This window comes from Sarcophilus harrisii, chromosome 1, assembly GCF_902635505.1.
Source record: "Sarcophilus harrisii chromosome 1, mSarHar1.11, whole genome shotgun sequence".
NCBI classification, from domain to species: Eukaryota; Metazoa; Chordata; class Mammalia; order Dasyuromorphia; family Dasyuridae; genus Sarcophilus; species Sarcophilus harrisii.
This window is the reverse complement of record NC_045426.1, coordinates 79876025-79890053: the sequence shown is the minus strand read 5'-3', so window position 1 is coordinate 79890053 and position 14029 is coordinate 79876025. Positions and strand designations below refer to the sequence as shown.

Sequence of the window (14029 nt, the reverse complement as noted above, 5' to 3'; positions counted from 1 at the left end):
TGTGCTACACAAATTACAGGAAGGTGGCCTTGAATCCTGTCCAGAAGTGAGAATTGGCCTTTTGTTCCCTTACTCCAGGAAAACAGCCACCCTTTCTTCCTGAAAAACAGAATACAGCTTCTAATATTGTTTTTCTAACCTGCTCTTCAAATTCCTCCTCAAAAAACTCAGACCAAAGATGCCCAACTGGAAGCATCCTGTTTTCTGGCCTTCGAGTCTTAAAATGACAAGAACTGAGAACACTTTAAAGAGTTCCTCTCTAGTTTAGTTCCCTCATTTTATAAAGGGGAAAACTGAAGCCCAGGTTAGGGATTAGTAGTAGCAAAGACAAAATTAAGATCCAGTTCTCCTACTTTTCAGTCCCAAACTTTCTCCTCACCATTCCTTAGGTCTCCTTTTGATTTAGGGGTCCATTCTCTCTAGGTCCACTCTTCCTGATTTCTGGTCAACACTAAGGCCATCTCATATTTTTTCTGTTGGCTTGTTCCTATTCTTGGGCTTTTCCCTAAGTTTTGCCACGTGGTGCCATCTCATTCTTAAGTCTAACTCTCTTTTTGTCTGCCTTTTTTTGAAAAAGGACTCAATTCAACCCATTTCTGTTCCCTAGTTAGCATTATCATTCTTTCTGACTCTACCCTGCTATATCATGCAATGGGAATCCAGTACAGTGTGCAAAAAAAATCATTTTAGAGTCAGGAAATTTGGAGTTCAACCTGTGCTCTTATACTAAATTTGTGTGATCTTGGGCAAATCACTGAAGTGTCACCAGGTCATACCTCTGCTCTGAGATTCAGTTTTCTCATTGATCATTATAATTTTGCAACATTCTGTTTTGATTGTTTTTTGATGGTTATTTTAATTTATGTCACTGTAGTCATTGTGTTATGTTATAGTTTTCCTAGTTTAACTTTTCATTCTCCTTCAGTTCATGTTAATCTTCCTTGGGTTCTCTGAATTCATCACATTCAATATTTCTTATAGCACAGAAGTATCCTATTACATTTATATCCTTCAGGTTATTTAACCTTTTCTTAATTGATAAGCATCTACTGTTTCCAGTTCTTTTGGTATCACAAAAAGGGCTGATACCAAATAAATATATTAATGTATATGGAATCCTTCTTTTTGTCATTTACCTTCTTGGAGATATATACTTAAAAGTAGAATCTTCTGGTCAAAGGACATGCACATTTTAATTTCTTTATTTGTATGATTTCAAATTGCTTTCCAATTCACAGCTTCACTCACAGCGCAATCGTGTTGTTGTCTTTCCACAGTCCTTCCAATGTTAACTGTTAAAATCTTGTCATCTTTGTTAACATATTCAGTGTTAGATGAAACCTCAGAGTTTTTGTTTAAATATCTTATTAATGATGAAATGAATTTTTATTATATCACTCTATTTCTCTCTGTATACTTCCTCCTTCTCTTCCCAGAGAGCTATTGCATGTAACAGTTTTTTAAAAGACAAAAAAAAGAGGAACAATCAGCATACGTGATTGATACATTGAAAAAGTACATTGTGCTACAGTTACAGAGGTTCAGTTATGGACCTCTCACCTTTGTACAAGGGTGGGCTGGTTGTTTTTCTCATATCTTTTCTTTCAAGTCATGTTTGTTTTCCAAAATTTTGCAACATTCACTTCTGATTTTTCTATTTACATTGTTTAGTCATTGTATGTATTGTTTTCTTGGTTCTCCCTATTTCACTATCCCAACAGTTCAGATCTTTCCAAGCATTTTTTAATTCATCAAATTGATCAGATTTTTTTTCTTTTTTAATAGCCTTTTATTTACAAGGTATATGCATGGGTAGTTTTTCAGCATTGACAATTGCAAAACCTTTTTGTTCCAATTTTTCCCCTTCTTCCCCCCACCCCCTCCCCAAGATGGCAGGTTGACCAAAACATCTTAAATATGTTAAAGTATAAGTTAAATACAATATATGTATACATGTCCATACAGTTATCAAATTTCTTATAATACAATAACATTTGATTACATTTATGCATCTATTTAGTTATTTCTCAACCAACAGGCATCTACTTTGTTTCCAATACTTTGTTATCATAGAAAGAGGTTTTATAAATATTTTGGTTTCTATCAGGATGTTTTTCTTATCAATGGTCTCCTTGGAGTATGAACTTAGTAATGAATATTCAGGGGAAAAAGGTATGGACATTTTAGCCTCTTTATTTGCACAATTCCAAATTGTTTTCCAAAATTTATTCACAATTTCATCAACAATGCATAAGTGTGATCATCTTCCCACAATTCCTTCAAAAATTAGTACATCTTTGGCTATTTACAAGATATAAAGTTTTCACTTTTTCACTTCAGGGGTTATTTTGGTGTGTGTTTATCTTATTTAAAAGATTTAGGACATTCTATCCTATAATTATTAATAGTTTGCAATTCTTCTTTTGAAAATTATTTGTTCATATCTTTTGATCACTTATCTATCGGAGTATGGCTTTTGGCCTTTTATATGTCTGCTACTTGCGTATATGTCTTATACATCACTTTTCCGTAGAGGTGTAAACTATTTTTGTATCTGAGACTGTAAAAAGCATATCTGGGACAAACTGAATAACACAAAGATCCTCAATGATAATAACTCAAAGAAGGGGTGAGGAGAAAGGGAATGGGATCAGGAAAGGTAGGACGGTCCTTTGGGATGCTGTGATGAGTGGAACTTAGAAGTACGGTCTGGAAGCTTTCTGTTTTAATTAATTCTCTCTAACTGGATGCTGAGCTCTGTTTTTTTCACACTGCAGACAGCAAATACTTTAAATGCCCTCTAAATTTCACATTCTAATTATAGCTTCACTGTTCACCCATAATCCATTTTTGTTGGGGAGGAATATTTTACTACAAAGTCAAGTTGCAATACTTCCTATATGGCAATAGCCCATATCACACCTCAAATCTCCATTCTCAGGATGTGGAAGTGGCCACTTTTTTCATTTTCTGCCCTGGGGAAGGTTCACTGGGCTGGTTGCCTAACATGTTACTCATTGACTTTGAGCAAATAGCAGATTCCCATATCAGGAGGTGAACTGTCCTGGGGGGCAGCTCAATCCTTCATCATGGCTGTCACAATAAGGCTGTACATCTCTCTGGTCCTGCTCTCTGGCCTGGGCACCTCTCATTTTTTGATAAATCCTCTCAGGAACAACAGGGTGAGTCTAAAATCTCTACTTTCTGAGATCTGGGCCATACTTAAGGTTTTGCTAACAAACAAGTCTATGCCCCAGTGCTGGTAGACCTTTGGCTAGGTGGGCAGGCAGACGGATGGGGAATCCTTAAGGTATTTATTCCATGCTCTCCAGTCTGCAACTGCTGCTTCCATGCTCCAAATTCCCCAGGAAATAAATCTTACTGACTTCCCTTGGTCCAGATATGAAGAGTCTCTGAGTCAGACCTTCATTCTGGACTTTCACATTCCTGAGAAAGTCACCAGGGTCTAATGAGCTAGAAAGCAATAGAATTGGATTTGAGTTCTAACTCCACTACTGACCTCCCTCCTGAGCTTGAGCAAGGCACCTTTTTTCCTCTGGCCCTTGGTTTCCCCTTCTGCAAAATGAGAATAATAATATCTAGCCTGCCACCTTTACAAAGAGTAGTCCTTTGAATGAAAGTGAAATCTTGAAAGAAGGCACTGCACAAATATTAGAGATCAGGAGTTGCTGGAAAGATTAGATTGGGGCAGATTTGACTAGGACACAAATTGGGATCACTTGTTGCCCCCAGAGGGGAAACTCTTTCCAGATGTTGCCTTGTAGAGGAGAAAATCTGAGGACCAATAGAGAATGATGGGGGTATTGGAGGGATTAGAAGCAGGAGTGAGAAAATCAGGAAAGAGAGTAACTGCCTTGGAGATCTGCCCTCAAAGGCCAATTATATCTGAGATGGGACCAAAAGGCCAGGGTGGGAAAATCAGAGGGTACTGGCATCCCTGCCCTAATTCTGACCTCTAAGGACAGAACCCTAAAGATGCTGGTTCTCCATTGCCTACTCCCTTTGAAGTTCCCAAATCCTGCACCTGTTTCTATAAGTATATGAACCCAGGATTTTATTATCTATCCTTATTTCCCTATAAACTTTTCTTTTTGTTTTTTCTTGTGGGGCAACTGGGATTAAGTGACTTGCCCAGGATCACACAGCTAGTAAGTGTCAAATGTCTGAGGTTAGATTTGAACTCAGAATCGCCTCACTCCAGGACTGGTCCTCTATTCATTGAACTACTTAACTGCCCCACTATCCCCATTTTCAATGGCAGCTTGAGCACACTTCCTTTCCCCTGCATCCTGGCAATGTAGAAAGCTCGGGGAGTGAAGTCCTGTTGGGATTCTTCACATCCATCTTTTCCCCTTTCTAACCCTCTACCTCCCTACCTCCCACTCCCCACCCAGGGATCAGTTAATTTGTTCTAGGATCCTTTCATTCCCCTGGAAATCTTATCCCCAGTCCTCTCCTTCGCACCTTCCTTAACAGCTGTCAGTCCTTCTGTACTAGTAGCAGAGAGAGTCTGAGATCTCCCAGGGCATGCTTCCTTCCCCTGCATGAAGTTGAACCAAGAAGAGGCTCCCCATCCTACCTAAGGCACAAAAATGGCTATTTCCAGCTTTAAGAGAGATCCCAGATCTGGGCTAAGGACAGTCCTTGCTTCTCAGACCACCCCCGTATGGTCACAGCTCTGTGATTGATCACCCTTTGGTCTCTCCTTGACCACATTTTTGTCTATTTTTTTGTTTTCACAGAAGCGGAGCCTCCCAGATACGGTAATGCTTTCATCATTTTGGGGGAACGTTGCTCAATCGCTAAATGGATGACAATAGCTATATGTTACACAGTAGGAACCTACATGCGATTCCAGTATAGATCATATGTGCTTCACAAATACAGCAAGACCCTGTTCTGTACAATATCAAAAAATTAACTACTGGCTCCACACATGACTTAGAAAGATTCTTTCCTTCTTAAGTCTCACTTTTCATTTATAAAACAAAGGTCTTGGATTGGTTGATCTCTAAGACGCTTTTTAAATTTTAAGTTCTATTAGCCTATGACTGATTCTCATTATCCATCCAACCATCCATCCATCTATTCATTTTTTATCTACCAAGTGGCCTGGTGATACAAAGTTTAGTAAGACAAAATCCCTGAGTTCAGGGAGCTCCTGGTCTAGTTGGAAGGACCTTGACAGGTTAGCTCAAGGCACAAGGTAAGATATGAAATAAGAAGAGATAATATTTGTGAAATGTTTTATAAATCTTAAAGCATCAACTTCATCAAAGTAGGAAAGGAGGGATATAAGCTATACTTGCTGGGGACATTTTAGGGATACTTCCTGGAGAAAGGGACCTGAACTCTAACAGATTAGGGTTATATTACAAGAGCCTTTTAGGCTTAGGATTTAAGGAAGGAGTATTGTTTTTATTGGGCCCCTAAGTTCTCAACTGAACTTCATCTCCTAGTAGTTGGGGCTGTGGGAGGAGAATTTAGGGTAAAACCATGAAAGGATCTAAGAAGAGTATGTACAAATTATTGGATGTCAGACCCATTTTGGGTTAAAGAGAAATAGAATGGGTTGGGTTTGGTGCCATTTTTTGGAGGCTGACATCCTGAAAGATAGCACTATCCCTTTCTTGATTTTTCTCTAGTAATCCTAAAATAACTTCGATTTTGTTCTGCCTGAAGGAGCAAAATCTTTAACTACTTCCAAGAGAAGTTCAAATTTCTTAACTTGGTCTTCAGGGCCCTATACCACCTTGTGCCACTTCCTAGGCTTATATTATTCCCTCTCCCCCTCATACTCTTTAGGTTTCAGCCACACTAGACTCTCCATCCTCCAAACACACCATGAGATCTTCTGCCTCCTGCTATCATGAGTTCCTGATGTTCCTTATGCCTGGAATTTCTGCCCAATCCTAAAATACAGTTCAAATGCCACCTCCTTCAAGAAGTCTTCCCTGTTCTTCTGGCCAGTGATAACATTCCCCTTTGGGCCCAATATAGCACTATTTATACTTCTCTGGTATATTTATGTATTGTTAAGTATTCGTTTTATTTATATTGGTGTCTTGTCCTATTAAGCTCCATGAGGGTATGGTAACTCCCCCATTATTTAAAGCAGAGATCTGCATACAGTAGGGACTTAATCAAAATTTGTTAAGTATTACTGAATCCCATCTCCCATTCTGACTCCTGAATGGATAAATGAACAAGAAAGTGTTTATTAAGTATTTTCTATGTAATTTGATAGCTCGATCCTGCTATCCTTTCTTTATTTCTCCCTGGACAGGTTGTGGATGGCATTGAAATATATAGCACCAAGATCAACTGCAAAGTGACCTCCCGTTTTGCCCATAATGTGGTAACGACAAGGGCTGTCAACCGTGCAGACACTGCCAAGGAGGTTTCCTTTGATGTGGAATTGCCCAAGACAGCTTTCATCACCAACTTCACCATGTAGGTATCTGTTGGTTGATACTCCCTGTTCAAGATGCTTTCTCTATGTCCTTTGATTGATCAAACCCCACCTGGCCCTGCCATATCCTATTCTGAACCCCTCAGTGTCACTGAAGGTTAGAACATCTATGTCACTTTACATCAGTTTTAGGATTTTTTTTACTCTCTTCCCTGTTTGCTTGTGCATCAAATTAAAGTTTCTTATTCAGTACATCTTATGAGCCCAGCCTTTAGACAGGCAATAAGAGTCCTCCAGAAGTAAGAGAGAATCTTTAAGACAAGATCATGGTTTTTTCCCTTAGACTAAGAGGCCAAACCCTTTATCTCCACCTCAAATTGGGTGTTCCCTGAGGCAGAATGAGTCAGTTTCTGTTTCCTCTCTTCTCCTCACTTTCCTAACCCTCAGTCTATTGCAGTGAGCCCAGTAGATACCCAATGAATGTTGCATAAACATATCAATGTAGTTGCAATAAAGATTAAAATTGGGACCCTCAAGTAAATGGAATCTTTTGGACATAATCCTGACACTTACACTTAGGGGGATGAGATGGATCATGATCCTACAAAAGAGATGGAGAGGAGAGGTCAGGTAGGTGAGAGGAAAACCAGGAGACAGGAGTGTCATGGAAGCTAGGGAGGAAAGGGTATCAAGAAATAGAACATGGTCAATAATATCAAAAGTTGTCAAGTGGTCAAGAAAAATGAGAACTGAATAGGGTTGAGGGAAAGGTGAGAAGGTGAAGGCAGACTGAATAAGAAACATTTTCTAAAAGAAGTGAAGGGAAAAAAAGATAAAATGATAGCAGGGTCTAAGGAAGTTTTTTTTGGGGGGGAGTTGCTTTTGTTATTTAGGATGGACGCTGTGTTTATAGGCTGAGTGGAAGAACCCTGGGGAGAGAGGAAGGGCTAGAGAGAAGAAATGAATATGACAGAGAGGTGATGATTGATGGATCAAGTTCCTAGAGGGAACAGAGGGCACAGGATCATGGGTACCAATGACAACTCTGGTGGAGTGAACCTCTGGAAAAGGGCATAGCTTTCTCATTTTTTGAGGCTGGAAGAGAGGAGAAAAGAATGGATAAGGACAGTGAATGCAGCAGAGTGATTCTCCTTGCATTTCTATTGTTTTGTGAGACTGTTAGTATTTTTAGAGACTGGTATCCCTATCCATTTGGGGACCTAATTTTCTAACTATGTTCTGAGCATATAGTCAAAACTTTTGGGTCCTTGGCTTTTTCTTTCTTAGATTCTTCCTAGAGAAGCAAAACCAGGACATATCATCAAACTGGAAAATTCGGAAAGAATAGAAATTCTGTCAGTTGTGCTCCTAGACAAGTCACTTAACCCTGATTGCCTACAAGAAAAAGAAAGCAAGCAAGCAAACAAGCAAGCAAGAAAGAAAGAAAGAGAGGGAAAGAGGAGGGAGGGAAAAAGGGAAGGAGCGAGAGAGAGAGGAAGGAAGGAAGAAAAAGAAAGGAAGAAAGAAAGAAAAAGAAAAAAAGAAATTCTATTAACTATTTGCATTACACAAAACTATTTTGAATAGTCCTTATATCAATTGTCTAGTTGATTCCTACTAGCTTCTTTTTTTTAAAATAGCTTTTTATTGATAAAACATATGTATGGGTAATTTTTCAACACTGACCCTTGCAAAAACTTCTGTTCCAACTTTTCCCCTCCTTTCTTCCACCCCTTCCCCTAGATGGCAGGTAATCCCATATGTGTTAAATATGTTAAAGTATATATTAAATACAATATATGTATACACATTTATATAGTTGTCTTGCTTCACAAGAAAAATTGGATTTAGAAAGAAGGTAAAAATAACCTGGGAAGAAAAACAAAAAGCAAACAATAACAGAAAGAGTGTAAATGCTATGTTATGGTCCACACTCATTTCCCATCCTACTAGCTTCTTAGAGGGCATTATAGGACATAGAAAGACTCTTTGCTTCAATACAACTAAAAGATCAGGGAATCTTTGAGGCAGGGGAGATGAAACCAGTCAAGTCCAAAAAAATAAAGTAGATTTGACAACTGATGGGCACTTTTATGAACTAGCAAAAGAGGTGAAAATGCGTTGATTAGTCCCAACTCCTCCATTGTAACAAAAGAATGATAAGATTCTCTGCTAAGAAATGATAGCAGGGAGCATCAGGGACTTGAGGTTCTGGACACTGGGAAGCAAAAGTGACTGCTACACATCTTCTTCCTGACAATAGGACAATTGATGGCGTCACCTATCCTGGAAATGTGAAGGAAAAAGAAGTCGCCAAAAAGCAGTATGAGAAAGCTGTGTCCCAGGGCAAGACGGCTGGCCTGGTAAAGTAAGTGGAGCCTGGGAAGGGAAGGGCATCTGGTACTGAGGCTCCTTGAAGCCCATTGTGATGAGACCTGAGCCGCATGGGCTTGGACTCCCCCCAGATCCTCTAGCTTGGACTGGTTCAGGTCCCCTTTCATCCTTTGTTGAAATATATCCTCTTCCCTCATCTGGCCTTGCTGGTCTCTGACGTACATACATAAATGTGTATCCACATATTGAACCGGCAGACTGCTTTCTGTAGATATCTTTTTGGTACATAATGGTTTCCATATTGTCTTTCCCATTAGATTGGGAATTCTCTGAGGTCAAGGATTGTAATGCTGAATAAACATGTGTCGTCTTGATTTAACTTAAGAACTAGATAATTAGTGGGCTTGGAATCAGGAAAATCTGGGTACAAATTCTGCTACTTATTATGATCCATGAGATCCTGGACTTAATCTCAATGAACCTACGACTTAACTATATTATATTACAGACATGCTGCTATCTACAATGTGCAGGGAATGTCCTTATTAGTCTCTTTGAAGAGCCCTTTGTAGGGACTGGGTCATTGCCCCTGTTCTTATTTTTATACCAGGGTAAGGGTTTTGTTCTGGGAATCTGGCCTCTCATGAGAGGGTGTTCCCTTTTCCACACACTCTTTTCATTAAAAACATTTGAGCATCTAGATGATGCTGTGGATAGAGCACAGAAACTAGAGAAAGGAAGTTCTGAGTTCAAATACAGTCTCAGACACATCCTAAGTGTGTGATTGTGAGCAAATCATTTTACTTCTGTCTCAATTTTCTAATTTGTAAAATGGGAATAGTAATAACACCTCCTTTAACACCTCCTTCCCAAGGTGATTGTGAGAAAAAAAGAAGATAATTGTAAATTGTTTAGCACAGTACCTGGCACTTAATAAAAGTTATTTAAATTGTTATTATTGTTATAAAGTTCAGGGCTTGGCATATAGTAGGAGCTATATAAATATTAGTTGTTATTCTTCCTACTTCCCCTCTACTATCCCGTGTCTCTTTCTGGATCTATCTGAAGTTCTATAACCTTTGCTTTATTTTAAAATTAGGCAGTTTTAAATCAAACTAGTAAAAGAAATCATAGAAAATAAAATTAGCACAATTATTTAAAAATGAAATTTTATGGAATAAAAAAAATATCAAAGTATTTGCAATTCTGGTTCTGCTGGTTTCACTTTGTATCTCTTCATAAAGGTCTTTCCAAATTTCTTTCATAGTTATCTCTTGTATCTCATTGTATTTAATCATAGTGCTTCTCCATTTTGATGGATCTGGACTTTCACTGATATTGGTACTTTCCCCTACCCTCCCCAGAGCAGTTCATAATCCATCCACACCTGCTTCTCATGGGTTCTTCTTGTCTCTTTCCTCACAAATCCCCAATATGCAGGGGGATGCCTATAGATCTCTTTTCATTGTTTGAATACAGAATACAAATCTTGTCCATTGGTTATTATCCCTCACATTTCCTACATGATTTAACTACCTTTGCAGTCATATAATATACACAGCTCTCTGAGTACTTTTTTTTCCTGTAATTTGTCATTTGGTACCATGTTGCAATCTGCTCACTTCTACCATCAGGTTCTTCATTGCCCTATAGGTGACCTGAAATTTTTATGTTTTGGAGTTTGGGTAATTCCATGATTTATAGCATCCACCAAACAATATTGTTTAAAAGATAGGTTTTTGTTTCAGAAAGAAGCTTGGGGTTTTTAAAAATATTGTGCAGTTTCCCAAAAGCAATTCTGTGTGCCTCTTCTGTTCAATTCTGGGCCCAACTCATTACTCATTTGCAATGTTAGTCCAAGATAATATACACTTATAAACCAGCTCAATAAATTGTCCATCCAGCACTGTATCCTAGTCTGGACCAACCATTCTTCATCTACTTGCTTTTTCCTTTGTGGATGTTTAGGTCAAATACTTTTGAGTGATTATGGGCTGGCTCTGAAACATTCTGGGGCTTGATGTAGTCAGGACAATGCCATCTATCAACAGAAACACACAGCGGACATTATGTTCCCCTTTCATTTGGTTAAACATATTCTGATTGGTGGACATGCAAGTTATTTGCAAATTTTTACCATTACAGATGGGGCAGATATAAATATTTTACATAGATAGTTTTGTTCTGCTCTCTTTATTATCCTTTGAGGATCTAGCTAGCAATAGAATCCTGCTGGGCCAAAAAAATGACCCTTTTTATAGTTCTTAATATATTTGTTATGCTACTGTCCAAAATGTTTGTGTAAGTCTTCAGTCCCATAAACAATGTATTTTTTCCTATCTCTTCACTATGGAGTATCATTTTTATTATTTTTGTCATTCTAATGAGTGGAATTTTCATAATTATTAGTGAATTTGAGTATCTTTTCATATGGTTATAAGAAGTTTGTATTTCCTTCTTAAAAATCAAAAACTCATGTTCATTGCCTATTGCTATTGGATAGTGTGTATTTTTAATTTTATGTTCATCAGTTCTACATAGATTCTGGATGTCAGCATCTGACTTATTTCTTGAAAATATATTTACTAATGTATTTCTTCCCTTTTAAAGATTTTATTTTTATTGTGTAGAATCTTATGTTTGAATAATCTTATTCATTTTATTTTCCATAATTTCTTCTACTTGTTTGATACAAATGCTCCACCGCTTCATAGCTTAAAAATTCTTTTCTTTTACTCCTAAAAATGATTTTAAAATACATTGCTGATAAGTTAATTTGTTATGGTATATGTATTAGATATGATTTGTTTTTGCTTTGTTTTGCTATATAGCTGTCCAGTTTTCCTAAATATTTTCATTTAAAAAATGATTCCACTATTGGATTCAGAATGCAGATTGAAGTTTCTTCCTTTTTTTTCCCTCCCCCCTGCCTCCCTTCTTTCATCCCTTCCCTCCTTCCTTCCTTCCTTCCTTCCTTCCTTCCTTCCTTCCTTCCTTTCTCTCCCTCTCTCCCTTCTTCTCTCTCTGTCTCTCTGTCTCTATGTGTGTGTGTCTTTCTTTCTTTTTTCCCAACAAAAGATCAACTAATGTCTGTGTAACACCATAGGATCAAAATTTATATTTGAAATGAATTTTAGAATTTTAGTCCATTTTCTTTCATTTTACAAAGGAGGAAACCGAGGCCCAGAAAAAATGACTTTTTTCAGGATTGCAAATAAATTACAGCTAGAATCAGGATTTGCTATGCTTTCTTTGCTATATGTTTCTTTTCTTTTAAATATATTGTTTTTATTGTATAAAATCTGATCTTTAAATAATCATGCTAATTTTATTTTCTGATTTCTTTTACTACTTTGACACAAATGTTCCACCACTCCATAGCTTTAAAAAATTGTTTTAGTTTTAAAAATGATTTTTAAAACATATTGCTGATTCAATTAGTTTATTGTGGTATATGTATTACATATGGTTTGTTTTTAATTAGGATTAAGTGACTTGCCCAGAGTCACACATCTAGTAAGTGTCTGAGGCCAAATAGTTTGGATCTATTCTCACTTTAGGGCTGCTGCTCTATTTACTGTCCCATCTAGGTGCTCCTACAGTCAGGATTTGAACTCAGGTGACTGAATTCTAAATCCAATGCTATTCTCGTCTGAAAGCTTCCAATGCTAGGAAGCTCATCAGTTTCCATGCTGTCCACTCCCTTCTATCACTGAGCAGCTCTAATCATTACCTAGCTCTTTCTCACTTTGAACCAAAATCTGCCTCCCTGTAACTTTTACCCATATGTCTAATTTTCGACTCTCTGGGAACAATCAGGAATCTCCACCACAGTTAGTCCTTTAGACACCAGGGAGCAGTAGTCCTCTCCTCAGTAACTCTGCTTTTCTTCAAGTTAAACAAACCAGTTCCTCCTGATTGGGGCAAGGGGTGAGAGGGATGTGTATGTGCCTTTCAGTACTGGCACATACATGTTTTGTCCCTGTCTTGTCTTTACCCAGAGCCTCAGGAAGAAAACTGGAAAAATTCACTGTCTCTGTGAATGTGGCTGCTGGCAGCAAAGTCACTTTTGAGCTGACCTATGAAGAACTGTTAAAGCGGCACAAAGGAAAATATGAAATGTACATCAAGGTTCAGCCCAAGCAACTGATCAATCACTTTGAGGCAAGTGCCTGGCGAGGAGTTGTAGCTTCAGAGGAAAGCAGGGGCTGGACAGAACAGAGCTGATGTCCAGTGGCTACAGGGGGACCAGGGACAGGGGCATTTCTGCTGGTGGACATTGGGAAAGGGACTTGGGTAGCCCCAAAAAAGTACAGTCCAATGTCAAGGACAGAGAAGCTAAGGTCCTAATCAATAGCCAAGGGGAACAGGTGAGCATCAGAGGTAAATCTGAGGCTAGAACATAAAGGTCAGAAGAAAAGGGGAGGAGAGATAAGAGACTGAGAGAAGAACCAAAGTTGCCACAATAATAATTATTATTTAAAGATTATAAAGTATAAAAAACAAAATTACATGCAGTAGATGAATAAACCTGTTAAAAAGTACAAAATCTTCAGTATTACCATATAAAATTGAAAAAATTATATAAATTAATTCAAAAGACTATTTCATTTCTTTTTTGGAAGATAATCAAGTAAGCAATGTGAAAAAATTATAGCTTTTTATTTTTCAAAATACATGCAAAGATAGTTTTCAACATTAACCCTTGCAAAACCCTGTATTACAAAAATTTCTCCTTCCCTCCAACTTTCCCTGTCCCCTAGGTAGCAAGTAATCCAAATAAGTTAAACATGTGTAATTCTTCTAAACACATTCCCACATTTATTAAGTGCATAAAATTCTAAAGGACTCCTACTGTGGAGTAGGTCTTTTGGAGATACCAAGTCCTCATTGTTCCCAGAACCACACTAATATGGCCTTATTTTTTTTTTACCTTCCCCCACTCCTTTCCTGGTATTGTAGATTGTGGCAGACATTTATGAGCCCCAAGGGATCAAAGAACTGAACGCTGATGTTTCCTTTATCACCAATGACCTAATGAATGTCCTCACAAAGTCCTTCTCAGGGAAAAAGGTATTGTAAACCATTAAGTGCCTAAAGAGTGGATGATATGTCCATCTATCACTGTCTCCATGTTACCATGAGGATACAGAGAATTCCGGTTTGGGGGCTGGGGATCCAGAAATTTATTCATAGCATAAATCATAGGTATGATCTGCAAAAGAAAAGATGAAAGCAAAAGATCTCAAGTAACTTTCCCAA

The 14029-nt window shown here is 37.9% G+C and overlaps 1 protein-coding gene across 3 annotated transcripts in view; it reads left to right on the top strand.

Moving 5' to 3' along the window:
- The first annotated feature begins 3057 nt into the window (after positions 1 to 3057).
- Positions 3058 to 14029, top strand: part of ITIH3 (inter-alpha-trypsin inhibitor heavy chain 3) — a 29939-nt gene continuing 18967 nt past the window's right edge. For 2 of the 3 annotated variants that reach the window (XM_023498301.1, XM_012543762.2), the window contains exons 1-6: positions 3058 to 3182; positions 4764 to 4784; positions 6308 to 6474; positions 8697 to 8801; positions 12769 to 12931; positions 13730 to 13840. In XM_023498301.1, coding sequence (XP_023354069.1) covers positions 3090 to 3182; positions 4764 to 4784; positions 6308 to 6474; positions 8697 to 8801; positions 12769 to 12931; positions 13730 to 13840 — 660 coding nt within the window. In that variant the 5' untranslated portion in view covers positions 3058 to 3089. The remainder of the gene's footprint in view (positions 3183 to 4763; positions 4785 to 6307; positions 6475 to 8696; positions 8802 to 12768; positions 12932 to 13729; positions 13841 to 14029) is intronic. The other variant, XM_031957500.1, reaches the window with a different exon arrangement.